At 47.7% G+C, this 27,577-nt stretch overlaps 1 protein-coding gene across 3 annotated transcripts in view; it reads left to right on the forward strand.

Annotated features, from left to right (window-relative positions):
- Window positions 1–27,577, forward strand: part of LOC115206048 (unconventional myosin-Ic) — a 45,317-nt gene that overhangs the window by 13,106 nt on the left and 4,634 nt on the right. For all 3 annotated transcript variants that reach the window (XM_029772599.1, XM_029772598.1, XM_029772600.1), the window contains exons 2-26: window positions 9,608–9,763; window positions 9,962–10,077; window positions 11,126–11,324; window positions 12,397–12,477; window positions 12,746–12,925; window positions 14,647–14,745; window positions 15,395–15,508; window positions 17,960–18,031; window positions 18,198–18,317; window positions 18,785–18,858; window positions 18,967–19,072; window positions 20,584–20,664; window positions 20,887–20,978; window positions 21,385–21,479; window positions 21,714–21,760; window positions 21,969–22,049; window positions 22,643–22,748; window positions 23,795–23,912; window positions 24,629–24,742; window positions 25,047–25,123; window positions 25,288–25,356; window positions 25,680–25,764; window positions 26,063–26,222; window positions 27,176–27,259; window positions 27,426–27,519. In XM_029772599.1, coding sequence (XP_029628459.1) covers window positions 9,608–9,763; window positions 9,962–10,077; window positions 11,126–11,324; window positions 12,397–12,477; window positions 12,746–12,925; window positions 14,647–14,745; window positions 15,395–15,508; window positions 17,960–18,031; window positions 18,198–18,317; window positions 18,785–18,858; window positions 18,967–19,072; window positions 20,584–20,664; window positions 20,887–20,978; window positions 21,385–21,479; window positions 21,714–21,760; window positions 21,969–22,049; window positions 22,643–22,748; window positions 23,795–23,912; window positions 24,629–24,742; window positions 25,047–25,123; window positions 25,288–25,356; window positions 25,680–25,764; window positions 26,063–26,222; window positions 27,176–27,259; window positions 27,426–27,519 — 2,620 coding nt within the window. The remainder of the gene's footprint in view (window positions 1–9,607; window positions 9,764–9,961; window positions 10,078–11,125; window positions 11,325–12,396; window positions 12,478–12,745; window positions 12,926–14,646; window positions 14,746–15,394; window positions 15,509–17,959; window positions 18,032–18,197; window positions 18,318–18,784; window positions 18,859–18,966; window positions 19,073–20,583; window positions 20,665–20,886; window positions 20,979–21,384; window positions 21,480–21,713; window positions 21,761–21,968; window positions 22,050–22,642; window positions 22,749–23,794; window positions 23,913–24,628; window positions 24,743–25,046; window positions 25,124–25,287; window positions 25,357–25,679; window positions 25,765–26,062; window positions 26,223–27,175; window positions 27,260–27,425; window positions 27,520–27,577) is intronic.

Genomic DNA, 27,577 nt, shown 5'->3' on the forward strand with positions numbered 1-27,577 from the left:
TGTGTTTGCACCGCCACAGTGTTGTAATGGCAGGACTGTGTTGTGAGGCTGGGCCTGGATTCTTTGGCGCTGCCTGGGAGTACGAGGGATGATGTTAATGAAGCTGCTGTCAGTCTGTCACAGCACTGAGGCAGGGCTCCAAGTCTTCCCCAACCCCACTGCATATCTTCCTGTCACTGTCACCTCCGCAGCCTGGGGACTCCATAGAGAGAGATGGAGGATTCGTCATTGATATAACCCGTTTTTATTTTAGCATGGACATTGCCATTGAGGACTTCTGCCCTGCTTCGGACATTTTTAAAGTAGGCAACTTGGTGTGATTCCTATTGGTTGTAGCCTCAATCCATGCTGCCACAGACACTATAATGGTACAGATAGAATCATCTTTATGTGTGACTGAGTCTCTGGGGGAGGGAAGACTGGTAGTGTCCCATTCATCTGTTTCTTCCTGAAGTGTGCACTTGTTCCCTACTCCTATACAACTGTAAAACCATTGGATTTGTCAAGGCATAGGCTAGGAAGTTTCCACCATTTACTTCCACCTGTCATTTGAAATCATTTCCGGCTCATCTTGTTGTTGAGGACAGCACGCCCCATCTTGTTGTTGAGGACGGCACGCCCCATCTTGTTGTTGAGGACGGCACGCCCCATCTTGTTGTTGAGGACGGCACGCCCCACTTGTTGTTGGAGGACGCACGCCCATCTTGTTGTTGAGGACGGCACGCCCCATCTTGTTGTTGAGGACGGCACGCCCCATCTTGTTGTTGAGGACGGCACGCCCCATCTTGTTGTTGAGGACGGCACGCCCATCTTGTTGTTGAGGACGGCACGCCCCATCTTGTTGTTGAGGACGGCACGCCCCATCTTGTTGTTGAGGACGGCACGCCCCCATCTTGTTGTTGAGGACGGCACGCCCCATCTTGTTGTTGAGGACGGCACGCCCCATCTTGTTGTTGAGGACGGCACGCCCCATCTTGTTGTTGAGGACGGCACGCCCCATCTTGTTGTTGAGGACGGCACGCCCCATCTTGTTGTTGAGGACGGCACGCCCCATCTTGTTGTTGAGGACGGCACGCCCCATCTTGTTGTTGAGGACGGAACGCCCCTTCTTGTTGTTGAGGACGGCACGCCCCATCTTGTTGTTGAGGACAGTACGCCCCATCTTGTTGTTGAGGACAGCACGCCCCATCTTGTTGTTGAGGACAGCACGCCCCATCTTTGGGTCCTACCAGCGTGTTGTCCTCCACCTGCTTTAAAATCCCTTTTGAGGGGTGTGGTCACTTGAAACAATTCCCATGGAAACCTGTCGATTTCTGAGGGATATTTCCACCACCTAATTCAAAATCCCAATTCAACCCCTGGTTGTATGTCATAGCGTTTTGATAGACCAAATATGAATTGTACAGTTTCCATAGGTTTGTTTAGTTAACTTCAAGGACACCGCATGTTACCGAAAGAGTGCTAGTGTGTGTGTGTGTGTGTGTGTGTGTGTGTGTGTGAACCAATGCTGCTGTGAACCTCCAGCTAACTGCACACTGAAAGAGGATTTAATAAAGAAGATGTGGACTAGCTCCTTTTTGAACAGGGTCGTATTCACTCGACCCCAAACGGAAGAAAACTGATCGGAACTACGAGGTCCTAGTCCACGCCTTTTCTTATTTGTTGCAAAACCAGATGCCCCATTCCCAGGGTCTCCCATCTTGTAAGGAGTGCATTAGAAGTTGTCCAGACACGTTAAGGTGGAATGAATCAAATATTTAGATTTTGAAATGCAATATGACCGATCATTCCTGAGTCCTGCTAGTCTCTCCTTGAAAGCAGCACTCTCTGAGACCGCAATGAAAGCTACTCATACCATATGACACACATTGTATACAATACTTTAGCCTGCAATAGATGACCTCCCTCTCTCCCTGTCAGTTGCTCCTGATTTTAGAATCTCATTGAGAGGAAATGCTGTTTTATTTTAGTGGCACAATACAATGAGGGGCCGGAGCACAGGGACCCACTGATTACAGAATACACTGAGTGTCCCCTGAGAGACTGAATGTGCAGTCGCCGCTGCCTCTTATTGGCAGCACGGTTGCTTTTCTTTTTAATTGGCTGATCTGCTGTAGTGAGGAAAGGACTAGTTTGTGGTACAGGAAACATTTAGCAGAAAGAAAGCTAGAGAACGGAGCCATTGATTTGAACCTGTTGACTGGTGTTCTTGAAATGCCCTCCAACCATTCGGTTGGGTCTGTGTTTTGGGCTGGACATGAATCTTACAACTTGTTCTTTTTTTGAAAGGGAGTATTTTTTTAAAAACACCGCTGCCCTCTATGAGTGGGAGATGGGAGAATGTTGTCCCCTGCTAACTTTGAGCTATTGTTGTCACACCTGTCCTTCCACTTTCCCCTATACACACACGTGCGTGCCTACACACACACACCTTCACACATGTCCCTCTTTTCAAAGCCTTAAAGGGTCTATGGCAGTCAATCACCATCAAAACATGTCATAGCAAATACTGGTCTCCTGAGACCTCTAAAACAGCTCTTTCGAAGTCTGTCATCGTAAACCCTTATTGATTTCACTACAGTAGGATCTGTCTGTGTTACCGTGTGACATATTTCTACAGTAACACTTCCTACGAATACCCGCTTTGTAATGTATTATAAGCATTTATAACAAGCCATGCATTATAACACACGATATATGCACTAATAGCAGTTCAATATATCCGCAAGTTATGCTTTAAAAGTGAAAGTGCGCAGGATACCGTGTTGTGGTTTGATACATATCTTGACTGTTTCTTAATCATTTTGCTGCCTTGCTAAATGGCCACTTTGACCTCACTTGCTGCCATTGAAAACCCAGAAGCTTCACAGTCAGCCAACAACCTTGAGAAAGACCATGACTGCTGTCCGCTGCCAGTTCTGTGCTCGCTCTCTTTCCCTCTCCGCATTCCTCCGTTTTTAATAAGACGAAAGAGCGGAGGGTCAGACAACTGATTCCTAGTGGAAAAGGGTAAAACTCTGAGTGACTAACCATGCTCTCCGTAGGAGCAGGTTACACGCATATTTGTTTTTAGTTACGCTGGTTGAATCGGAACAGAGGAAAATATTCTCCACTTTCCAACAGACATAAATCCCTCCCTATTCTTCCTCTGATGCTGGGGTTAGATGGCACGAGGTAAACTGCAGATCGGATGTAATTGTTTTCAATGAGAGACCGACGGTAAATGTCGTTGAGGCTGGCGGTGAATTCCGTCAAATATTTCAACTTTTGTTGTCTTCCGTAGTTGTTATCTCCCGGATGTTGATTTGCAGTGTTTACTGAAATCACCATAGCAACGGATACAGTCGTGCTGGCTTGCTTTTGCCATCACCGGCTTTCTTGTGCTGCTATGCCGACTGGTATGATGTTTGTGCATCCCTCGTCTAAAATAAACGCAGCATTAGTTTTACTCTTCTACTGAGATCATTTACCTGAGAAAATATGATCAAGAAGTGACCTTTTTTAAATAAAGAAGCCTTTATTCATGTGTTAACTCTTCAACCCCCCCCATCCAATATGAAAAGGCTAATAACATGAAATTGTATTATATAATAATATAACAGGATACCATGGCTAAGGACCACTTAGTTGATTCCGTTTAGAAACATAACCACCTACAAGTCACTCACTGTAATGGATGATATGTTAATTTGTCATAGCTGTTATACCTCAGACTTTAAAGATGCTGATAATGCAAATTAACCCATTCAGCTGCTTGGTCCATATGCCATTCATAGGGCTTTTATAAACTCAGCAAAAAAAGAAACGTCCCTTTTTCAGGATCCTGTCTTTCAAAGATAATTCATAAAAATCCAAATAACTTCACAGATCTTCATTGTAAAGGGTTTAAACACTGTTTCCCATGCTTGTTCAATGAACCATAAACAATTAATGAACATGCACCTGTGGAACGGTTGTTAAGACACTAACAGCTTACAGACGGTAGGCAATTAAGGTCACAGTTATGAAAACTTAGGACACTAAAGAGTCCTTTCTACTGACTCTGGAAAAACACCAAAAGAAAGATGCCTAGGGTCCCTGCTCATCTGCGTGAACGTGCCTTAGGTATGCTGCAAGGAGGCATGAGGACTGCAGATGTGCCCAGGGCAATAAATTGCAAAGTCCGTACTGTGAGATGCCTAAGACAGCGCTACAGGGAGACAGGACGGACAGCTGATCGTCCTCGCAGTGGCAAACCACGTGCAACAACACCTGCACAGGATCGGTACATCCGAACATCACACCCTTCGGGACAGGTACAGGATGGCAACAACAACTGCCCGAGTTACACCATTTACATTTTAGTCATTTAGCAGACGCTCTTATCCAGAGCGACTTACAGTAGTGAATGCATACATTTCAAACACATTTCAATGTGACCAGACATTTCGAAAAATAAGGCTCACTTACATTTGGGTGATTCTGTCTGCTTTTTTGGGGGTAATTTATTTAAGTACAGAGGAACGCACAATCCCTCCATCAGTGCTCACACTGTCCGCAATAGGCTGAGAGAGGCTGGACTGAGGGCTTGTAGGCCTGTTGTAAGGCAGGTCCTCACCAGACATCACCGGCAACAATGTCGCCTATGGGCACAAACCCACCGTCGCTGGACCAGACAGGTCTGGCAAAAAGTGCTCTTCACTGATGAGTCGCGGTTTTGTCTCACCAGGGGTGATGGTCGGATTCGCGTTTATCGTTGAAGGAATGAGCGTTACACCGAGGCCTGTACTCTGGAATGGGATTGAGGTGGAGGGTCCGTCATGGTCTGGGGCGGTGTGTCACAGCATCATCGGACTGAGCTTGTTGTCATTGCAGGTAATCTCAACGCTGTGCGTTACAGGGAAGACATCCTCCCCTCATGTGGTACCCTTCCTGGAGGCTCATCCAGGCTCAACCCTCCAGCATGACAATGCCACCAGCCATACCGCTCGTTTTGTGCGTGATTTCCTGCAAGACAGGAATGTCAGTGTTCTGCCATGGCCAGCGAAGAGCCCGGATCTCAATCCCATTGAGCACGTCTGGGACCTGTTGGATCGGAGGTTGAGGGTTTGGGCCTTGCCCCCTAGAAATGTATGGGAACTTGCAGGAAGAGTGGGGTAACATCTCACAGTAAGAACTGGCAAATCTGGTACAGTCCATGAGGAGGAGATGCACTGCAGTACTTATTGCAGCTGGTGGCCACACCAGATACTGACTGTTACTTTTGATTTTGACCCCCCCCCCCTTTGTTCAGGGACACATTATTCCATTTCTGTTTGTCACGTGTCTGTGGAACTTGTTCAGTTTGTCTCAGTTGTTGAATTATGAATTAATTGAATTATGCTCATACAAATATTTACACGTTAAGTTTGCTGAAAATAAACACAGTTGACAGTGAGAGGACGTTTCTTTTTTTTTGCTGAGTTTATATCACAATTTAGACCTTTAAGCAACCAAAGGACACTGCAAAGGACACTGCAAAGGGCAAGCATTGTTTTATGGTTATGTAGCAGACCCACTCATTCCCCTTCGCCGCACCCGGTTGTTCACTACTCTGTGCAGATGAATGAGTGTGGGTAAGGGAGGGGGAGAGAACACAGCAGTAGGCCAAGTCGGGCTCCCGGCACCTTTGTTTTCTCCACAGGATTTGGAAAAGGTGACAGCATGCTGTTAGCGGCAAGTACTGTAACGAGTGCAGGGGTGTTGGTGTGTTCAACAAAGACGTGTGGTGGGAAGGGGCAGAGGGTGGGGAGGCAGGAAAACAGCTGTAAAAGCCCCATTTCAGGAACAATGAAGTAATGGAGAGAGAGAGGTGGTGTTGGGAGAACTCTGCGAGAAGGGAAACCAAAAGCGGGAGAGAATGGGCTCTTCTCCCTGTCAGAGAGAACTCCTTCCCTGTGTTAAGGAGAAAGTTGGCACTGTACCATTTCTTGAAACGCTTTCCCCGTAGAAATAGAATCAATTTGATGGTGCATCAGACGTTTCTCGTATGTCAGTTACTGATAGTCAATCAATTAGCCCATGTCAGCTAAAATGTGTTAGATTGCTAAATTAGTTTAGCAGCCAGCTATCTGAAGTTGTTATCGGGGTCGGGTGGCCCCCCCCCCCATTGATTTTGTTAGTCAGGCTCATGGATGTGGGTATGCAGACCCGCAAGCATCTGCGGCCCCTCATGATGAGTTCAGATTTGTGGCCCCCACCCCTCAGTTCCCCATCCCTGGATTAGATGGCCAGATAACCCTAACTCTGAGAAAGGGGATTCCTCATCCTCTCCCTGTCAGAGAGAGAACTCCCTCCCTGTGTTAAAAAGAATGTTGGCACTGTTCCATCATTTCTTGAAATGTTTTCCCATAGAAATATAATCAGTAGAATGGTCCACACATGGCATCATTAGGGAAAGGGGGATATCTAGTCAGTTGTTCAACTGAAATGGGTCTTCCGCATTTAACCCAACCCCTCTGAATCAGAGAGGTGCAGGGGGCTGCCTTAATCGACATCCACGTCTTCGATACCCGGGGAGCAGTGGGTTAACTGCCTTGCTCAGGGTCAGAACGACAGATTTTTACCTTGTCAGCTCGGAGATTCGATCCAGCAACCTTTCGGTTACTGGCCCAACGCTCTAACCACTAGGCTACCTGCTACCTCGTAATTATATTGCTATGGCTTTCCCCTGGCTGTTGGAGCGATTTAGATGCCAAGATAACAGGCTTCTTGCTAACGAGCCCAACGAACCCTGGGAGAGAGGCTTCTCTCAGCGCAGCACCGCCCTGAGACGGACCACTTTTTCCTCAGGAACTGCAGGTTCTTTGTTCCTCCGGCTGTGTGAAACGATAGCCCACCATGACTCCGGCTGTGTGAAACGATAGCCCACCGAGACTCCGGCTGTGTGAAACGATAGCCCACCGTGACTCCGGCTGTGTGAAACGATAGCCCACCAAGACTCCGGCTGTGTGAAACGATAGCCCACCAAGACTCCGGCTGTGTGAAACGATAGCCCACCAAGACTCCGGCTGTGTGAAACGATAGCCCACCAAGACTCCGGCTGTGTGAAACGATAGCCCACCAAGACTCCGGCTGTGTGAAACGATAGCCCACCAAGACTCCGGCTGTGTGAAACGATAGCCCACCAAGACTCCGGCTGTGTGAAACGATAGCCCACCAAGACTCCGGCTGTGTGAAACGATAGCCCACCAAGACTCCGGCTGTGTGAAACGATAGCCCACCAAGACTCCGGCTGTGTGAAACGATAGCCCACCAAGACTCCGGCTGTGTGAAACGATAGCCCACCAAGACTCCGGCTGTGTGAAACGATAGCCCACCAAGACTCAGGGCCCGTATTCCAAAAGCCTCTGAGTCGGAAGTGCTGCTCTAGAATCGGGTCACCCCTCTCCATACCATTCGTTATGATCGGAAAAGGTAGAATGTATTCCAGATCAGCCCTCCTACTCTGGGGCTGTGAATACGGGCCTACGACTTGAAGGGGGGGATGGTGGAGAGAAAGGAGATGGAGGGGTGGTGGTGACCACCAACTACCTAAAGACCCTCAGAGGGAAACGGTGTGAATGAAGTGCGAGTTAGAGGCTGGTGTGAAAGCTTGAGTCATCACCCTGTAAAGATTACAGATGTAGGATCTTAATTTGAGCCAGTTTGCTACAGCAGGAAAATAAACCTGCAGCAACAGGGAACGTGGATTATAATTAATGGACATTTTTTCCAGGGTTGATACATCTTTCACAAGGGAAAATCAAGTCTGAAATTTCAAAGTGGAAATTCCAAACTTCAGAAGTGTTTTTAAACTTCAAATATACTGCATTGCAGGCAAGTTCTCCTGCGACAGGATGATCACATTAGTGATTCTAGCTGGAACAACTCGCCCGCCATTAAGTCATAAAGCAAACAACATGAAATGTTGTAATTAGGTGTTGGCTTGAGGAGACTCCGCACACCGAGGCAATTCATTAGCGTTAAAGTCTGAAGGGCTCTATGCAGTCTAGAGGTCCGTTTGCCTCGCTCTTTATGAAGTTCTACGTATATTTGTGCGGCTGCATTCATGGAAGGCAAACGGACCTCCGTCTGCTCCGTTTTGCATAGACTGTGTAGAGCCCTTAACGACCAGGGTTTGCGTCACAATTGGCACCGTATTCCCTACATAGTGCACTACTTTTAACCAGAGCCCTATGGGACCTAGTCAAAAGTAGTGCACTAATATGGGGAGCAGGGTGCCTATCGGGACTACTTCACTGTTATCTCTTCTGCCATCTCTCGTTATAGCTCCCTGTTGCATAAAGGAGAGCGAGGGAGGATGGATGAGGGAGAAGAATGAGGGGGAAGCAGGGTAGGGTACCGTGTGAAGCAGGGAGTTGTTTTTGGAACGTTGGGGGAGTACAGTGGTGGCGATGGATAAGGAATGGAATCGTTTCCTGGCACCGCACGTTCCTCTCCAGTCTCCTCTCCAGTCTCCTCTCCAGTCTCCTCTCCAGTCTCCTCTCCTCCTCCGCTACACTTGCAGGCTCTGTCCGTTTCATCCCTCTCTCTGTTTTTCTCCTCTGTGATACCGGCCGTCTTGTCAACAGCTGCCTCACCTAGCCCTTAATTAGGAGGAGGAGCACCTCTCTCCATCCCCTGAGCCGAGGCCCTACTGTATCTATAACGCAACAACAACACATGCAGCTGCTCTGTAGCGTGTGTGTGTGTGTGTGTGTGTGTGTGTGTGTGTGTGTGTGTGGTAACGAACATGGACAATGAATAATAAACATTTGCGTGTGGACCCGTGTGTGTGCTGGCATAATCGGTGCGTTCCCTGCCTCGTTGAGGCGTCCAGAGCGTGGTGACAGATCTGTGTGGTACTGTATAGTGATAGTGACTATACTGTATAGTGAGCCATGGATCTAGGTAACATTCGCGATCTGGTGCGTAAAACTCAATTCTCCATCGTAGAAAACAGGTTTCTGGGCAAACGCATTGACAAGCTGAAGGATGTAAGTTAAGTGTTTTGAATGCACGTTTTATTTTTAGACTGGGGATTTTAGCTTGGGTGGGGCCTTGAAGAATTTGGTCGAAGTGTTAACTTTTTTCTTTCGGGGTTGGGTTTTCCTCCGCTTCTAGTTGCATAGGCTTACAAAATGAGTTGTTTTCTAAGGAGAGCTCTTTGGTGTGGAATGCTGCAAAACTCCCGTTTCTACAATCACTTTCTGTCTGTGCATGTTATTTATGTGGGGTTAGAAGGCTCCTGGTCTAACTATTCTTTGTCATAGTTTTGAACGGAAATGGGTACCTTTTTGTTAAGCGTTAAGTGTCATAGTGTGTGTCTTGAGGTACGTAGCTAGATTGAGGTACGTAGCTAGATTGAGGTACGTAGCTAGATTGAGGTACGTAGCTAGATTGAGGTACGTAGCTAGATTGAGGTACGTAGCTAGATTCCGGGGCTGTTCTGAGCGCTTACTTGTCAGGCATAAATGAACACATTGAGAGAAGCTCACGCTCAACGTTGATTTCAACTTAACCAGGGTCTGCTTAGAATGTCTCTTTGCCTTACCAATTTATAGAATTGCTTCCTATTGCTAACCTCCTCCCTCTCTCCTCCCTCCAGGCTGTGGGGAGTGACGGGGTGCGGATCACCATGGAGAGTGCCCTGACGGCCAGGGACCGGGTGGGTGTACAGGACTTTGTCCTGCTGGAAAACCACACCAGCGAGGCGGCCTTCATGGAGAACCTCCGCAAGCGCTTCAAGGAGAACCTCATCTATGTAAGACACCTACCCCAATTACTGTCACCTTCTGGGTCGACGCTTGTTTTTTGTGTTCCGTTGCATTACATGTTGCTGACCTAATGAATTTGTGCCTGCTGAAAAAGATCTAAATTGGGTTCGTGTAGATGCGTCCCAGCGTTTCCCCCACTGTGTTGTCACCTCAGACACCATGAAGTCTCTCTCGGTCTCTCTCAGACATACATCGGCTCAGTCCTGGTGTCGGTGAACCCCTACAAGGATCTGGAGATCTACACCAAGAACCACATGGAGCGCTATCGAGGCGTCAACTTCTACGAGGTCTCTCCCCACATGTGAGTAACCTGAACCCGGGTACCCCAACCCACCATCTGTCCCCCTCCTCTCCCATCCCAGTTGACTCAGTCGTGGACTAACGGTTATGTAACGGAGGGTTTTCAGAGTGTCTGCTCAGCATACGTTACGTTGAGCCTGTTTGTTTTGAGTTGTTAGGCGCAGAGGGAATTCCTGGCCGGTTCCTCTGACTCTCTGACCACGGACGAACAGCAGACTGTATTATGGCTGAGTCCTCCATGCGCTCAATGCTCCCGGCTTCCCTGCTCCTCGACTCGGTGTTTTTTCCCATTCTAGTCAACCGTGCAGCCAAATGTTTTCTGTCTGTCTGGGGGGGGGGGGAGAGGGATGTGTTTTGGAAGGCAGGGAATACGGAGGAGGGACAGAGATGAATTGGCGACGGGGTGAAGGGAGGAGGGCTGGGGGGATGGTGCAAGGTGGTACCAGAGGGGTGTTCCTCCTAGGAGGAGATTTCCCTGCCCCAGGCCTGACCCCCCCCCCCCCCACACTGCCCCCCACCCTCTCCCGGGGCTTTCGGGTGGTGACTGATTGTTGTCTTATCGAGGGGTTGACGTTGGTGCTAACGTTATCTCAATTCTATGTTTCAAGGGAAGGGGAAAGGGTGCATAACCTAGGGTGCATAACCTAGGGTGCATAACCTAGTCAGGTGCACAATTGAATTGATTCAACTGAAATGTGTCTTCCGCATTTAACCCAACCCCTCTGAATCCACACCCCTGTCATGTGGCAAAACAGGCTGAATAAACATGGGGCCTGGTGAAAATGAGTCATCATAACAGGACCGTCATATCTCACTTACTGTGTAAACACCACACCTACCAAATGGGATCTTATTTAAAAGGGTAGAATCATCTTTATTCACGAAGTACATTTGCATGGACCAGGAATTTGAAATGGTGCGGACAATAAAAACAATATATAGACAAAATAATTTTAAAACGAATCCAAACTTTTTGTATCTGCACAGTTCCTCCTCCTCTCCAGTAGTTCACTGACACACTCTCTCTCTCGCTCTCTCTTCTCTTCCAGCTACGCGGTGTCTGACAACTCCTACCGGTCCATGCGGACGGAGCGTAAGGACCAGTGCATCCTCATCTCAGGGGAGAGCGGTGCCGGCAAGACGGAGGCCTCGAAGAAGATCCTGCAGTACTACGCTGTGACCTGCCCCGCCAGCGACCAGGTGGAGACGGTCAAGGACCGCCTGCTGCAGTCCAACCCTGTCCTAGAGGTGAACGTTATGTGAACGTTATCCGTCGCATGAGCCTGGCGTGGTCCAGTATAAAACAAGATGTCATAGTTCTGTGTGTATATATATGTGGCCTCTCCTGGAGTGTGAGCGGGGGTCTCTACTCATGTAGTGTACTGTGTTGACCTGTGGTGTGTTGGCTGGGCTAGTGGTGTACAGACAGATGGGGAGAAGGTGTGTTAGGATCACAGTAGATCTGCTACAGACAGACAGACAGATGGGGAGAACGTGTGTTAGGATCACAGTAGATCTGAGACAGACAGACAGACAGATGGGGAGAAGGTGTGTTAGGATCACAGTAGATCTGAGACAGACAGACAGACAGACAGACAGACAGACAGACAGACGGGGAGAAGGTGTGTTAGGATCACAGTAGATCTGGTACAGACAGATGGGGAGAAGGTGTGTTAGGATCACAGTAGATCTGAGACAGACAGACAGATGGGGAGAAGGTGTGTTAGGATCACAGTAGATCTGGTACAGACAGACAGATGGGGAGAAGGTGTGTTAGGATCACAGTAGATCTGAGACAGACAGACAGATGGGGAGAAGGTGTGTTAGGATCACAGTAGATCTGAGACAGACAGACAGATGGGGAGAAGGTGTGTTAGGATCACAGCAGAACAGAGCGATCCAGACTGACTGCCTGCCCTGTAATCTAGCCCCGTGTCTCAGCCACAGCACAACACACCTGACTGTCTGACCTCACTTTAACACATCTGTCTACCTCCTCCCATCTCCACCTCTCCGTCCTCTCTCCTGTCTCCCACTCTTTTCTCTCTTCTTTCTTTGTGGACCTCCCCTCTTTTATCCTCTGCCTCCCTCCTCTCTTCCTCCCTCCTCTCTTCCTCCCTCCTCTCTTCCTCCCTCCTCTCTGCCTCCCTCCTCTCTGCCTCCCTCCTCTCTGCCTCCCTCCTCTCTGCCTCCCTCCTCTCTGTCTCCCTCCTCTCTGTCTCCCTCCTCTCTGTCTCCCTCCTCTCTGTCTCCCTCCTCTCTGTCTCCCTCCTCTCTGTCTCCCTCCTCTCTGTCTTCCTCCCTATGTGTGTGATCCCAGGCTTTTGGAAACGCCAAAACGTTGCGCAACGACAACTCCAGCCGCTTCGGCAAATACATGGACATCCAGTTTGACTTCAAGGTGAGTGGTCACAGACACAGGCGCACACACAATGACAGAGTATGTTCCGGCAAGGGGGGATACCAGTACATAACCACTGCCAGTCCTTCCATATTAACTTGTACAATATGTTTATTTTTCTACTCCTACGTTACTGTACTGTCCACGGGGCGCGTTCGTTTCCTGGGGGCGTGTACACCTGCATGTGGCCCTGTGTCTGTTTCAGTATCCCTGCATCACCACCCTCTCCTCCTCCCCCTCCCCCCGGTCCCCTCTCTCCTGGTGGCAGGGTGCTCCGGTAGGGGGCCACATCCTCAACTACCTGCTGGAGAAGTCCCGGGTGGTGCACCAGAACCACGGAGAGAGGAACTTCCACATCTTCTACCAGCTGATTGAGGGGGGTGAGGAGGATCTGCTGCGGCGCCTGGGCCTGGAGAGGAACCCCCAGCAGTACCAGTACCTCGTCAAGGTGGGGGACACCAGAGCTTCGCTCTATGGTTGGGTCTGGAATGGGACACTGTTCACTTTTGGACCAGAGTCTGTCCAGCTGTTTGTGGCTCAGGTCAAAAGTCATGCAATCGTTTGGGATTTGACATTTATCCCCAAGCTTCTCCTTTAGGGCAGGAAGAGGTATGTCTGTGGCTGCAGTTATCCCCTCCATCTCTCTCTCCCCTCCATCTCTCTCTCCCCCTCCATCTCTCTCTCCCCTCCATCTCTCTCTCCCCTCCATCTCTCTCTCCCCTCCATCTCTCTCTCCCCTCCATCTCTCTCTCCCCTCCATCTCTCTCCCCTCCATCTCTCTCTCTCTCTCTCCTCTCCCCTCCACCTCTCTCTCTCCTCTCCTCGCTTCCACCTCTCTCTCTCATCCTCTCTCCACCTCTCTCTGTCCTCTCTCTCTCCCCTCCACCTCTCTCTCTCTCTCTCCCCTCCACCTCTCTCTCTCTCTCCCCTCCACCTCTCTCTCTCTCTCCACCTCTCTCTTCCCCTCCACCCTCCTCTCTCCCCTCACCTCTCTCTCTCCCCTCCCCTCTCTCCCTGTCTCTCTCCCCTCACCTATCTCTCCCCCCCTCTCTCTTCTCCCCTCCACCTTCTCTCTCCCTCCACCTCCACCCTCTCTCTCTCCCTTTCCACATCTCATCCTCTCCTCTCCCCACTCCTCCCATCTCTCCCACCCTCTCTCTCTACACGCTACACCCTCTCTCTTCCCATCCACCCCCTCTCTCTCTCCCCTCCTACCCATATCTCTCTCCCATCCACACCTTCTCTCGCTCCCCCCCAACTCTCTCTCTCTCCTCCCCTCCACCCTCACTCTCTATCTCTCTCCCTCCATCCTCTCTCTTCTCTTCCCGCCACCTATCTCCACCTCTCTCTCATCTCTCCCCCTCCACTCTCTCTCTCCTCCTCTCCCCCTCCACCTCTCTCTCTCTCCCTCCCCTCCTCACCTCCTCTCTCTCTCCCTCCATCCTCCTCCCTCCTCTCTCTCTCTCTCCTCCACCTCTCTCTCTCTCTCCCCCTCCTCTCTCTCTCTCTCTCTACCTCCCCCCCTCTCCTCTCTCTCTCCCCCTCTCCACCTCCTCTCTCTCTCCCCTCCACCTCTCTCTCTCTCTCCCCTCCACCTCTCTCTCTCTCTCCCCTCCACCTCTCTCTCTCTCTCCCCTCCACCTCTCTCTCTCTCCTCACCTCTCTCTCTCCCCTCCACCTCTCTCTCTCCCCTCCACCTCTCTCTCCCTGACGTTCTCTCTACTGTGTGCTGTCTCTAGCCCAGTGGGAGCCTGCTTAATGGACCCAGTGTGTTATTAGTGCTGCTGTAGAGATGCTGTCAGGTGAAGGAGTTGTCTATCCCTCCTCACTCCCCCACTGAGACCTACAAGACTTCTGCAAAAACACACACGTGTCCGCACCTATTTAGTCAGCCAATGAACGTGTGTATGAGTGTTCAGTATGTGATGTGGTCTGCGTTTGGTGAATCTACAATTAGTACGCAATCGTGTACAGCCTGTAGAGAGAAACCATGTAAAACATGAAACTGCCCATCTCTCAAAAAACATCTGGAAATCTCTTCACCTTCACACCTTTCTTGTGTACTTGTCTTACTAACATCTGTCTTCTGTTTCTGATTTAGCTGTTGGCTGCTTTGTTGAGGGAAGTTTTTTTACTTGTGATGTAGCGATATGGTGTTTTGGGTCTCAGGGGAACTGTCCCAAGGTGAGCTCCATCAACGACCGCAGCGACTGGAAGGTGGTGAGGAAGGCTCTGTCTGTCATCGGCTTCAACGAGGACGAGGTGGAGGTAAGAACCACACACAGACGTGACGTCAGCCACTGAGGTAGTGTGTTGTCGGTTACCTCGAACACTACTACTGAGTACTACTACTGAGTACTACTACTGAGTACTTATTCCGTTTGACTGTCTGACCAATCACGTCTGTGCTTTGGGTTCCACCCTCTGTTTTGTTACTGTAGTTGTGCAGTGGCATGCTGTATACCCTTTGTGCTGCGGTCTTGTCCATATAGTCTGGTTGTGTGACTGTCTATATTGACCAATAAAGTGATCTTATCTTCCAGGGGGTAAAGAGAGGGTGTGTGTGTGATGAGAGAGCTGATTTGTGCTTTGTGCGGGTGTCTCTTACATTTACATGACTGTAGTCTGGGCTGGTGGCCAGAGCTCCGTGTCTATCTCTGTTCAGAAAGGGGAGAGAGCAGGTGGTTATCTGTCGTATACAGTACACACACACACACACACACACGAGGCCAACTTCACTAGATGTTGTGTGTGCCTGCATGTGGCTGGAGGATGGTTGGCCCCCTTTTAGTTAAATTCTATTTGATAAAGCCTAATCTAATCCTTTCAGCCATCAAGATAGCGTTGTCTTTTAGCACATCACAATAAAACGTGTTTAATCATGTCTAGTCTTCACATGGCTTCTGTCTCTCCCTAGGAGCTGTTAAACATTATTGCCAGTGTTCTTCACTTGGGCAACATTCAGTATGGAGGAGAGGACAGCGGCAATGCCTACATCACTACAGATACACAGATCAAATACCTGGCGAGGGTATGACCCCCCCTTACTACGGTGTACACACGGAAACACTACTCATACTACACTCCTACTATACTCATACTATTCTCCTACTATACTCATACTATACTCATACTATACTCATACTACACTCATACCACACTCATACTACACTCATACTATACTCATACTACACTCATACTACACTCATACTACACTCATACTACACTCATACTACACTCATACTACACTCATACTACACTTATACTATACTCATACTACACTCAGTCAATCATGTACCGTCTCACTACTCAGTCATAACACGTTACTCTCTTCCTAGTGCCGTACTTTACTACTCAGTCATAACACGTTACTCTCTTCCTAGTGCCGTACTTTACTACTCAGTCTTAACACGTTACTCTCTTCCTAATGCCGTACTTTACTACTCAGTCATAACACGTTACTCTCTTCCTAGTGCCGTACTTTACTACTCAGTCATAACACGTTACTCTCTTCCTAGTGCCGTACTTTACTACTCAGTCATAACACGTTACTCTCTTCCTAGTGCCGTACTTTACTACTCAGTCATAACACGTTACTCTCTTCTTAGTGCCGTACTTTCACTACTCAGTCATAACACGTTACTCTCTTCCTAGTGCCGTACTTTACTACTCAGTCATAACACGTTACTCTCTTCTTAGTGCCGTACTTTCACTACTCAGTCATAACACGTTACTCTCTTCCTAGTGCCGTACTTTACTACTCAGTCATAACACGTTACTCTCTTCTTAGTGCCGTACTTTCACTACTCAGTCATAACACGTTACTCTCTTCCTAGTGCCGTACTTTACTACTCAGTCATAACACGTTACTCTCTTCCTAGTGCCGTACTTTCACTACTCAGTCATAACACGTTACTCTCTTCCTAGTGCCGTACTTTACTACTCAGTCATAACACGTTACTCTCTTCTTAGTGCCGTACTTTCACTACTCAGTCATAACACGTTACTCTCTTCCTAGTGCCGTACTTTACTACTCAGTCATAACACGTTACTCTCTTCCTAGTGCCGTACTTTACTACTCAGTCATAACACGTTACTCTCTTCCTAGTGCCGTACTTTACTACTCAGTCATAACACGTTACTCTCTTCCTAGTGCCGTACTTTACTACTCAGTCATAACACGTTACTCTCTTCCTAGTGCCGTACTTTACTACTCAGTCATAACACGTTACTCTCTTCCTAGTGCCGTACTTTACTACTCAGTCATAACACGTTACTCTCTTCTTAGTGCCGTACTTTACTACTCAGTCATAACACGTTACTCTCTTCCTAGTGCCGTACTTTACTACTCAGTCATAACGTTACTCTCTTCTTAGTGCCGTACTTCACTACTCAGTCATAACACGTTACTCTCTTCCTAGTGCCGTACTTTCACTACTCAGTCATAACACGTTACTCTCTTCCTAGTGCCGTACTTTACTACTCAGTCATAACACGTTACTCTCTTCCTAGTGCCGTACTTTACTACTCAGTCATAACACGTTACTCTCTTCCTAGTGCCGTACTTTACTACTCAGTCATAACACGTTACTCTCTTCCTAGTGCCGTACTTTACTACTCAGTCATAACACGTTACTCTCTTCCTAGTGCCGTACTTTACTACTCAGTCATAACACGTTACTCTCTTCCTAGTGCCGTACTTTCACTACTCAGTCATAACACGTTACTCTCTTCTTAGTGCCGTACTTTACTACTCAGTCATAACACGTTACTCTCTTCCTAGTGCCGTACTTTACTACTCAGTCATAACACGTTACTCTCTTCTTAGTGCCGTACTTTACTACTCAGTCATAACACGTTACTCTCTTCCTAGTGCCGTACTTTACTACTCAGTCATAACACGTTACTCTCTTCCTAGTGCCGTACTTTACTACTCAGTCATAACACGTTACTCTCTTCCTAGTGCCGTACTTTACTACTCAGTCATAACACGTTACTCTCTTCCTAGTGCCGTACTTTACTACTCAGTCATAACACGTTACTCTCTTCCTAGTGCCGTACTTTACTACTCAGTCATAACACGTTACTCTCTTCCTAGTGCCGTACTTTACTACTCAGTCATAACACGTTACTCTCTTCCTAGTGCCGTACTTTACTACTCAGTCATAACACGTTACTCTCTTCCTAGTGCCGTACTTTACTACTCAGTCATAACACGTTACTCTCTTCCTAGTGCCGTACTTTACTACTCAGTCATAACACGTTACTCTCTTCCTAGTGCCGTACTTTACTACTCAGTCATAACACGTTACTCTCTTCCTAGTGCCGTACTTTACTACTCAGTCATAACACGTTACTCTCTTCCTAGTGCCGTACTTTACTACTCATTGTCTCAGTAGGATGGATAACGTTGACGCTGGTGTTGCATGTATTTGGATGTGTGTTGATGTGTGTGTTGATGTTTGTTGTTGACGTTTTGCAGTTACTAGGTGTGGATGGCTTGGTCCTGAAAGAAGCGCTAACACACAAAACGATCATCGCCAAAGGGGAAGAGGTAGGCTGGAACCTTCTCTACCTTAGCGCTCTTTATAATGCGCTCTGTGAGAAACGTTCTGTATTCAACATACAACGGCTCCTCTGTACCTCGGCCAGTGAGGAATTGTAGAAGGACTGTTTCCGTTGTTCTCTGTGTGTGTCTGATCTGTGCGTGCGTCCTCCAGCTGAAGAGCCCTCTGAACCTGGAGCAGGCGGCGTCGGCGAGAGACGCGCTGTCTAAGGCCGTGTACGGCCGCACCTTCACCTGGCTCGTCAACAAGATCAACGTCTCCCTGGCTTACAAGGTAACACACACACACACACACACACACGTGTACTAACGCCCCGTTCACCGCTGATCCCCCCTTCAGCATGATATCCCTATATCTACCCTAGTCTTCTGCCTCTCCTGCCAGCCTGCACTTTTGACCTATTAGCTGGCCATTTCACAGACCGTGGCGGTAGGACTCCCCCTTGTGGATGTGTGGTACTACTACATGTCAGAGCAGTAACGCTAATTCAACGGCACTGCGTTTCTGAACAGGCTATTGTCTGATGGGGATTAGGTCAGTGCATATTTGAGCTGTGACGTACTCCAACCTTAAAGCCTCTAGTCCATGTCTGTTGTGAGTTTGTCATTCGGCAGTGCTTATCATGCTGTATTTAGGTGTGCATGTTAACAAATCACGAGCTACTCGTTTATTCCGAGTCTGTTGGCTTACGCCGTTTACGAGAAGTTTACCTTCCTGAAAACTGTCATTTCTTCTTCTAGGATGAGACTCATAAGAACGCTTCAGTCATTGGCCTCCTGGATATCTATGGTTTTGAAGTCTTCCAGCACAACAGGTACCAGAGGAATATAGAACTCATTTTCCCATAATCCTTTGTTTTCCACAGCGTTTACCATTGACTGTCATTTTACGATTCACCTGTAATCGTGTGTTTGTGTCGCAGTTTTGAGCAGTTCTGCATTAACTACTGCAACGAGAAGCTGCAGCAGCTCTTCATCGAGCTCACACTCAAGTCCGAGCAGGATGAGTACGAAGCAGAGGGAATCACGGTGAGACTGCTCTCTCGTTCTCCATCCCTCCCCTATCAGCCCTCCGCTTCTATCCGTCTTGGAGGGACCTCCCTCTACTGCACTCCTCCGTCTCTCCATCTTTACATTCTCCCTTTACCACTGCCCTCCACCTCTACCTCTCTTCTGTCTCGTCCTATCCTTCCACCTTCTCCCTATCGGCTCTGTAGGACTGTCTACACGGTGGTTGGTGGCCCTCTCCATGACGGTTCAGGGCCCGTGTTGCCGAAGAATCTCAGAACAGGAGTGCTGCTGATCTAGGATCAGTTTAGGAGTTTAGATCAGAATGACTGAGATTATATGAGAAGGGGGAGGGACCTGATCATACACCAGCAGTCTTACTGAGACGCTTTGTGAATACGGCCCATGAGGGAGCTGAGTGCAGAGGGCCGTGGGAGAGAGATTCATATTGTGAAATAGAAGTCCGTCACTGACCGCGGGCCACATTCATCACTCCTCCCTGCTCCGTTATCAGATAAGTTAACAATGTGGGTCGACACACGAGTTAACTTGTCTATCTTAGTCCGTACATTCCACACTTACGTCAGTAACCGGTTATGGTATAAAGAAATAAACAGACAAGTGTTCATATTTAATATAAGCAATATTTATTATACTTATCAACGTTATGGATGAGCGCGTTGTTTGTTTTGTTCTGTTCCCCTCTCTCTCCATCGCTGTAGCTTCCGGGTATGCTGGATAAGGACCCGAGCTAAGGGAATTGGGTTGACTTTGTAGTGCCTGTCCCGAATGGCTCATTAATGTAAATGGGCATATTGAAAGACACTGTCAGTAGTGATGTCATTTTGTAAATGTTATATTGGGATATTGTTTCATAAAAAACGTGTTGCGATGTATATACTTTTAGTATGTTTAGTTGAATGGAAAATGTAGGTTTGAATAGGTAATTGCTTAATTAACTAGTGTTAATTGTTCAGAGGGGAGGGGCTACCCCTCTCTTTCAGTTCATAGAGGCGTTTTGGATTGGATTGGGCAGCATTGTTTTTAGCTGTCCCATAAGGTATACGTTTGATGGCAGTACTGTTGTTTTTGTTCCAGAATCACCATGTAAATAAACACCCTTTCACAGAAGAACTTTTGCAGCTCCGCCATCTTTTTATTTTGATAAAGGTTCGGTTTTCCAGTTTAGCCTTCTGGCCTCTACGTGACACATCCAGTCAGTCATTCGTCAAAGGGGACATTATTGTACAACATGTGTAATATGGGCTGTGTTTGTGATGATGATGATGATGTGGTGGTAACCCTGTTAATAAAGTGGCGGTGAACTGTGTGTGAGCGGCAGCAAACAGCCATGAAGGTTTGTTTGACCACATGCATAGAGTGTTGGTTCAGAATGTCCTCCTTGTCCCGGACTCTCAGCATTCTGTAAATGTTTTGTTTTTACAACCGTTCAAATGTAGAACAGTTGTTCCCGTCTTCTAAACAAGCGATTGTTTTTTAAAGATGCACTTGTGTTCCTTGCTGTCTTGCAGTGGGAGCCTGTGCAGTATTTCAACAACAAGATCATCTGTGATCTGGTGGAGGAGAAATTCAAAGGCATCATCTCCATTCTGGTGAGAATCTGTTTCAATCTATAATGTAACCCTGAGCTTTTCAAGTTGACCTTTCACCTTTCTCTCGCCTCTTGGCCCCTCTGCATCTGGTATGTCCTGCTGTCAGAGTCAACTGTCCGTCTAATGTATTTCTCTCTCTCATATTCTCTCTCTCTCTCATTCTCTCTCTCTCTCATTCTCTCTCTCTCTCATATTCTCTCTCTCTCTGTCTGTCTGTGTCAGGATGAGGAGTGCCTGAGGCCAGGGGACGCCAGTGACTTCACCTTCCTGGAGAAGTTGGAGAATACTGTGGGAGGCCACGCCCACTTGACAACGTGAGTCTACGGCCATACGAACGCACGCGTACAAACCTCCCTCTGCTAGCAGAGCAACAGGAGACGTCGTGAGAGCTGGCTGTCAGCTAACTTTGTCAGGACACAGAAGCCCGTAGACAATATGTGAATCAATAAACTTGTAATGCTTGGTCTGCAGTCGTGCATAACTATTGGGAACAAAATGCACACGAGTTAAAGGAGAACTCCTCCCATTAGTCCGTTGTAAACATTAAGGCGTGTTCATTAGGTACCAAATGGAAGAGAACAGGTTCAAACAACAGGGAGGGATTACCTGAAAGTGTTTTAATAAGAAAAGCTTGTTTTCGTTTTCCGTTGCAAAATGTTTTCCGTACGGGGTCTATGGTGTGCCCTGACGAATAGTCACTTGTTGTTATGTTCCTCGTAGTCACAAGCTGGCCGATGGAAAGACCCGGAAGGTGATGGGCCGAGAGGAGTTCCGACTGCTGCACTACGCTGGAGAGGTCAACTACAACGTCAACGGTGTGTGTGTGTGTGTGTGTGTGTGTGTGTGTGTGTGTGTGTGTGTGTGTGTGTGTGTGTGTGTGTGGCAGCAGCAGCGTCAACTGTTAGGGGGAAGCGAGAGGGAGAAGACCAGAGGGAGAGGAAGGCTGTTCCTGTACTTCTTGTAGTGGTCTGTCACTGCGTGTGTAATCTTTCTTTCCCCCAACCTTACTTGGACTGCGTGGGCTCTTACTCTCTCTCTTCCCCCTCCAGGCTTCCTGGACAAGAACAACGACCTCCTCTTCAGGAACTTGAAAGAGGTGAGAGGGAGAATTCAGGCCAAAAGGGGAAATGATTTAGATAGTAGATGGATAATATGATCGGAGAATAGACTAGACTCTGAGATTGAGTTGTCCCTGTGGTCGACTCTCTGTCTCTTGTCTCTCACCGTGAGTGAGTTTGTGGAGCAGTGTGGTAGTTCTAGTCGTAGTGAGTTGTACTCATTCTCTGTGCCTTGTCTGTCCACAGGTCATGTGTATGTCTAATAATAAGATTCTGACCCAGTGCTTTGACCGGGCGGAGCTGAAGGACAGCAAGAGACCTGAGACGGTGAGAACAGCCAATTACCCTGTAGTACCACTCAGAGGGCAAAGGTCATAGGTACGCCCATGGGCATGCACCAATACATGCATGTCTGCAATGTACCCCAAAGCATACGCTGATTCACAATCGGAGACTCATATATACATGTCCTGTCTCATACACACTTACAAACAGCCACTTGTTTATATTCTGTGGATCTTCCTCCCTCCACACTGAAGGGTAGAGTGAGTGACAGGGGAATCTCTGCTCCCCGCTCACACACTCAGGAATGCCCTGACACTTGGTTGCCCTCCACACACACACACGCACACACACACACACACACACGCGCACAGTGGAAGCCCATTGGTCGAGGGTGCGTGGGTCACTGCTTGTCGAGTCCGTTGACTGATTGTGTGCATTGTTGACTGAGACGCTCTATCGCTCTCTCTCTCCGTCCCTACCCCCAACCCTGTCACTGCTCCCAACCCCGTCACTTCACACTGGGACCTGTGCTCTGTCCAGTCTCGGCCTCAGTCCAGCCAGCAGCCGTCCTTTCTTCTCCTCTCCTCTCTACATCCCTCGCTAGGTGCTCACTCTCTTTCTGTCTCTGCCTCCAGGCAGCGACCCAGTTCAAGACCAGCCTGGCGAAGTTAATGGAGATCCTGATGTCCAAGGAGCCGTCGTACGTGCGCTGCATCAAGCCCAACGATGCCAAGCAAGCAGGTAGGAAGGAAACCGATGCATTGCTCGTACTGTGCTGTCAACAGGGTTGTATTCATTAGGGCACATCGCAGCAAAATGTTTCAAAACGTTCAATGGAAAACTAAAATGAGCTTTTCTGATTTGGTCATGGTAGTCCCTCCTTGTTCCAGTACATTTGCTTCCGTTTGGTGCCTAATGAATATAGTGTTTCACCTATATGCATTTAGCAGTGGCGCACCGCTGCATGAATATATGTTTATTTATTTTTGGGGATGGTAAAACTCTTTCAGTGTAAACTTAAATGACTAAAACCAGATATAAAATATGTCTTAATATATTTTTAAATAAGATCATCTCTGAGAATTAACAGTCACCAAAATAAAAACGAGACAGAATAAAAAATTCTAAAAATGTCATGGCTTGGGGCCCTCATTTGATTTTGTTATGTTTAAGTAATTCCAAGCGCATAAGAACATGGCATAAGCCATTGCAGGAAATTAGCTTTGAAACTACAATTTTTCTCTCAGCCCCATGACAAAATATGTAGAATTTTCGGGAAACTAACTTTAAAACTGTGAAATGGTCTCTCAGCCGTTAACTATGCCATCTGCTATCACACTTACTTACTTTTCTGTGCCAGTTCAATATCATTCTTTAAAATAATATCTTGTATCTACCATTCTTAAATCTGACTTGCGTTTTGATTGTTTTGAGTGACATCAATGGCAGCACTGTACTTCACACTGCGTTGCTCAGTATATCGAGCTGGCCTTTGTCAATAGATGGCTTTCTGTGTCTTTCCTACTGTTGCTCTTTCTCTCCTCACTCCTACCCTCCTTATTGTCTATTGTCTGCTTTTCTGGGACTAAGTCGAATCGATTGTGTTTTTATGTGTTTTGTTTGAGTAAGCATCACGCGTTACTGCTAACAACTGTAACAACAAACCATTCAACAGAAGCAAAAACATTTAAATGTCAATAACAATGTATTGCATTCTCACCAGTTATGTACTACTGTAACTCAGGCTAATGTGCTTTCTCTCCCTCTCACCTCTATCTCTCTCTCAGGACGGTTCGACGAGGTTCTCATCAGGCATCAGGTGAAGTACCTGGGTCTGATGGAGAACCTCCGCGTGAGGAGAGCTGGCTTTGCCTACCGCCGCCACTATGAGACCTTCCTCCAGAGGTGACTATGGCTCGGTGCTAGTCCTGCCTGGCTCTGAGCTAGTCCTGCCTGGCTCGGAGCTAGTCCTGCCTGGCTCGGAGCTAGTCCTGCCTGGCTCGGAGCTAGTCCTGCCTGGCTCGGAGCTAGTCCTGCCTGGCTCGGAGCTAGTTCTGCCTGGCTCGGAGCTAGTTCTGCCTGGCTCTGAGCTAGTTCTGCCTGGCTCTGAGCTAATCCTGCCTGGCTCTGAGCTAGTCCTGCCTGGCTCGGAGCTGCTAGTCCTGCCTGGCTCGGAGCTACTAGTTCTGCCTGGCTCGGAGCTACTAGTCCTGCCTGGCTCGGAGCTACTAGTCCTGCCTGGCTCGGAGCTACTAGTCCTGCCTGGCTCGGAGCTACTAGTCCTGCCTGGCTCGGAGCTACTAGTCCTGCCTGGCTCGGCGCTACTAGTCCTGCCTGGCTCGGCGCTACTAGTCCTGCCTGGCTCGGAGCTACTAGTCCTGCCTGGCTCGGAGCTACTAGTCCTGCCTGGCTCGGAGCTAGTCCTGCCTCTATCGGGCTTGAATGTAGTTCACTGGCTTTATAGGTTCATTCAATGGCAGATTAAATAATTATGCTAGCAAATTAATACACCTGTAAGTGATTGACTAATCTCCACAACTTTTCAAAGTAGGTGATATAACCGAAATGTAATATTTTGCATATAATATACCAGTGTGTGTTGTTTTGTCTGTCCCTGGCAGGTATAAGTCCCTTTGCCCGGAGACCTGGCCTAGCTGGCAGGGCAAGCTGGCAGACGGAGTCTCCACACTGGTCAAACACCTGGGTTACAAACCTGAGGAGTACAAACTGGGCAGGTGAGGCCCTTATCCAGTGAAAACAGTCATGATGGTACACACACACACACACGCGCGCATGCTAATTCTAGTGACATGCATGTATCTCCCATTAGTTTATCTACATCCCATCTCCCTAACGAGTTCAGTGTCCACTTTGTGTTGATCTAATCCTGTAACTCTGCCTCCTCTCAGGGAAAAGCAAAAGTCCATTATCTCGTCAGGGCTGAACTAAATCCCCCCCAGTGCTGAACACGCTCTGAATGCCCCTGTGTGTTGTATAAAGGCACACTGCCAGCTTAGTGGCTCTCCGTTTGCTTTACAGATCCAAAATCTTCATCCGTTTTCCAAAGACCCTGTTCGCCACAGAGGACGCGCTGGAAACGAGGAAACACAGCCTCGGTGAGAGAGTCACGTATCACGTGGTCTTAGTTGATGGCCGTCACCTGCTGTCTGTCCGGACTGTAGTCTCTCCTCTAAAATACGGACTGTAGTCTCTCCTCTAAAATACAGTAAGTAGAGTATCCACACCCTCTGAACCTCTCTCTCTCTCTCTCTCTCTTCAGCCAGCAAACTGCAGTCATCCTGGAAGGGCTACAACCAGAAGACCAAATACCGCAAACTCAGATCATCAGGTAGGAGGGCTACCCTTAACCTCTACGTCCGTGTCAGCAAGCGTTTAGCTCTTCTATAGGCACCGTGCATGTCTATTCGATTACTCTTGTCTTGTTCAGTTGGATGTTGTACTAAGCGTCTCAGAGTAGGAGTGCAGGCTTCGGATCAGTTTTTATCACACTGAATAAGATTGCACGGACACAAGGGACCTTATCCTAGATCAGCACTGCTACTCTGAGACGCTTGATACAGACGGGTCCAGGTCTTGATTCTCTCATCGCTGGATCTCAATGAACTCGGGTTAAATAATAAGTCAACTCATAAATTCTGTGTCCCTCTCCAGCGGTGGTGGTCCAGGCGTGGTGGAGGGGCATCCTGGCCTGTAGGAGGGCACAGCGCAGAAGGCAGGCCGCCAACACCATCCGCAGGTGGGTCTCTACTGGGCACGAGTTTAACTTAACTAGGAGGGTGAAAGACAGTTCATAAATATCCATTAGCTTGTGACACTGCTCTCGGCTCAATGGGCTCCCTTGGATTACTCACACGAGTTGTACTCATATGGAGAAACCTGTGGGAAGTATTTACCCAGACGACATCCGCACGTGTTTTGGGCCACTGTGATGTTGGCGGTGTTGTGTTGATGTGTAGAAGTTCTTATCAATTTGTTGATGAACGTGTGCAGGAGTGTTTACAAAGCTCTCTGTCTCTCTGCCTGTGTCTTCTCAGGTTCATCAAGGGCTTCATCTACCGCCATAATGAGCGTTGTCCTGAGAATGAGTACTTCCTGGATTATGTGCGCTACTCCTTCCTGATGAAGCTGCGCAGGAACCTCCCCAAGTCAGTCCTCGACAAGAGCTGGCCCACGCCGCCGACCGCCCTCATCGAGGTAACGCAACATTACGCGAGACACAGAACTAGTCTGTAAACGGTCTCAATCACATTTAAACTGTACTATGATCTAGGTCAGGGTTCCCAGACTTTTTTCACTCAGGCCCCCCCGTCCCCCCGCCCAGCATTGGGGGACATTGAACACCCACCACGTTTGTTTCTCTGGGCACAAGCACTGTTCGTGACACAAACTGTTTCTCTCTGCCCTCTCGTTGGCAGAGACAACTTTTTGCAGGTTTAATGCTTATTTCCATAAATTCTACACATTTTGTCATGCGGTGCAGAGAAAATGTTGCCGTTTTAAAGCAAATTCTCTTGCAATTCTATACATTTTGCCATGTCTAATGTGTATTCATGTGATATTTGAGTGACTCAAATATTCCAGCAAAATCTACGGGCTAAAAAACCGAAGGAAAAAACATTAGCTGACATGGAATAGTTGATCTGGACATTTCAGTTATAAATAGCTCTATAAGGTATACAATGACTGACATGACGAGAGGGAAACTGATGATGCACTACCCTAATTTGAAATGGCACCATGTGCATCCTACTATTACAAGTTGAAAGCCAGACTGAGTTCCTGTAAATAGTTATTTATTTATTTATTTACATACATACATACATACATACATACATACATACATACATACATACATACATACATACATACATACATACATACATACATACATACATACAGTACCAGTCAGAAGTTTGGACACACCTACTCATTCCAGGGTTTTTCTTTATTTTTACTATTTTCTACATTGTATAATAATAGTGAAGACATCAAAACTATGAAATAACACATCTGGAATCATTTAGTAACATTTTGGAACAGTTGATGTAGGCTATATTGAAATAGTTCTGTCTGAATCGAGGCATTTGTCTTGATGACATGTTTGACTTGTTAAAATGGTATGTGACAAGTCATTCTCCGTCCAATAGGCGTCGGAACAGCTACGTAAACTGCACATGCAGAATATGGTGTGGGGCTACTGCAAGAGGATCAACCCAGAGTGGAAACACCAGGTATATAGCGTATTATAGAGTACAGTAGTACAGTTTGTATGTCTTACAAATGAATGTCTATTCATAGCTCTTCACCAATACGAGTTCAGAACTTCAAATGTTGGTCTTCTACTTCACCAATATAACTTCTCTCCAAACTGTTTGTCCATTATCTCTGTCTATGAAGTTGGAGCAGAAAATGGTGGCCAGTGAGATCTTCAAAAACAAGAAGGACAACTACCCCCAAAGTGTCCCGAAGCTCTTTATGGGCACAAGACTCAGTAAGTGCCTTGATAAACACGCATGCATTCATGTATATACACACACCTAACATTCTTC

The sequence above is a fragment of the Salmo trutta genome, chromosome 13, assembly GCF_901001165.1.
Source record: "Salmo trutta chromosome 13, fSalTru1.1, whole genome shotgun sequence".
Lineage (NCBI taxonomy): Eukaryota > Metazoa > Chordata > Actinopteri > Salmoniformes > Salmonidae > Salmo > Salmo trutta.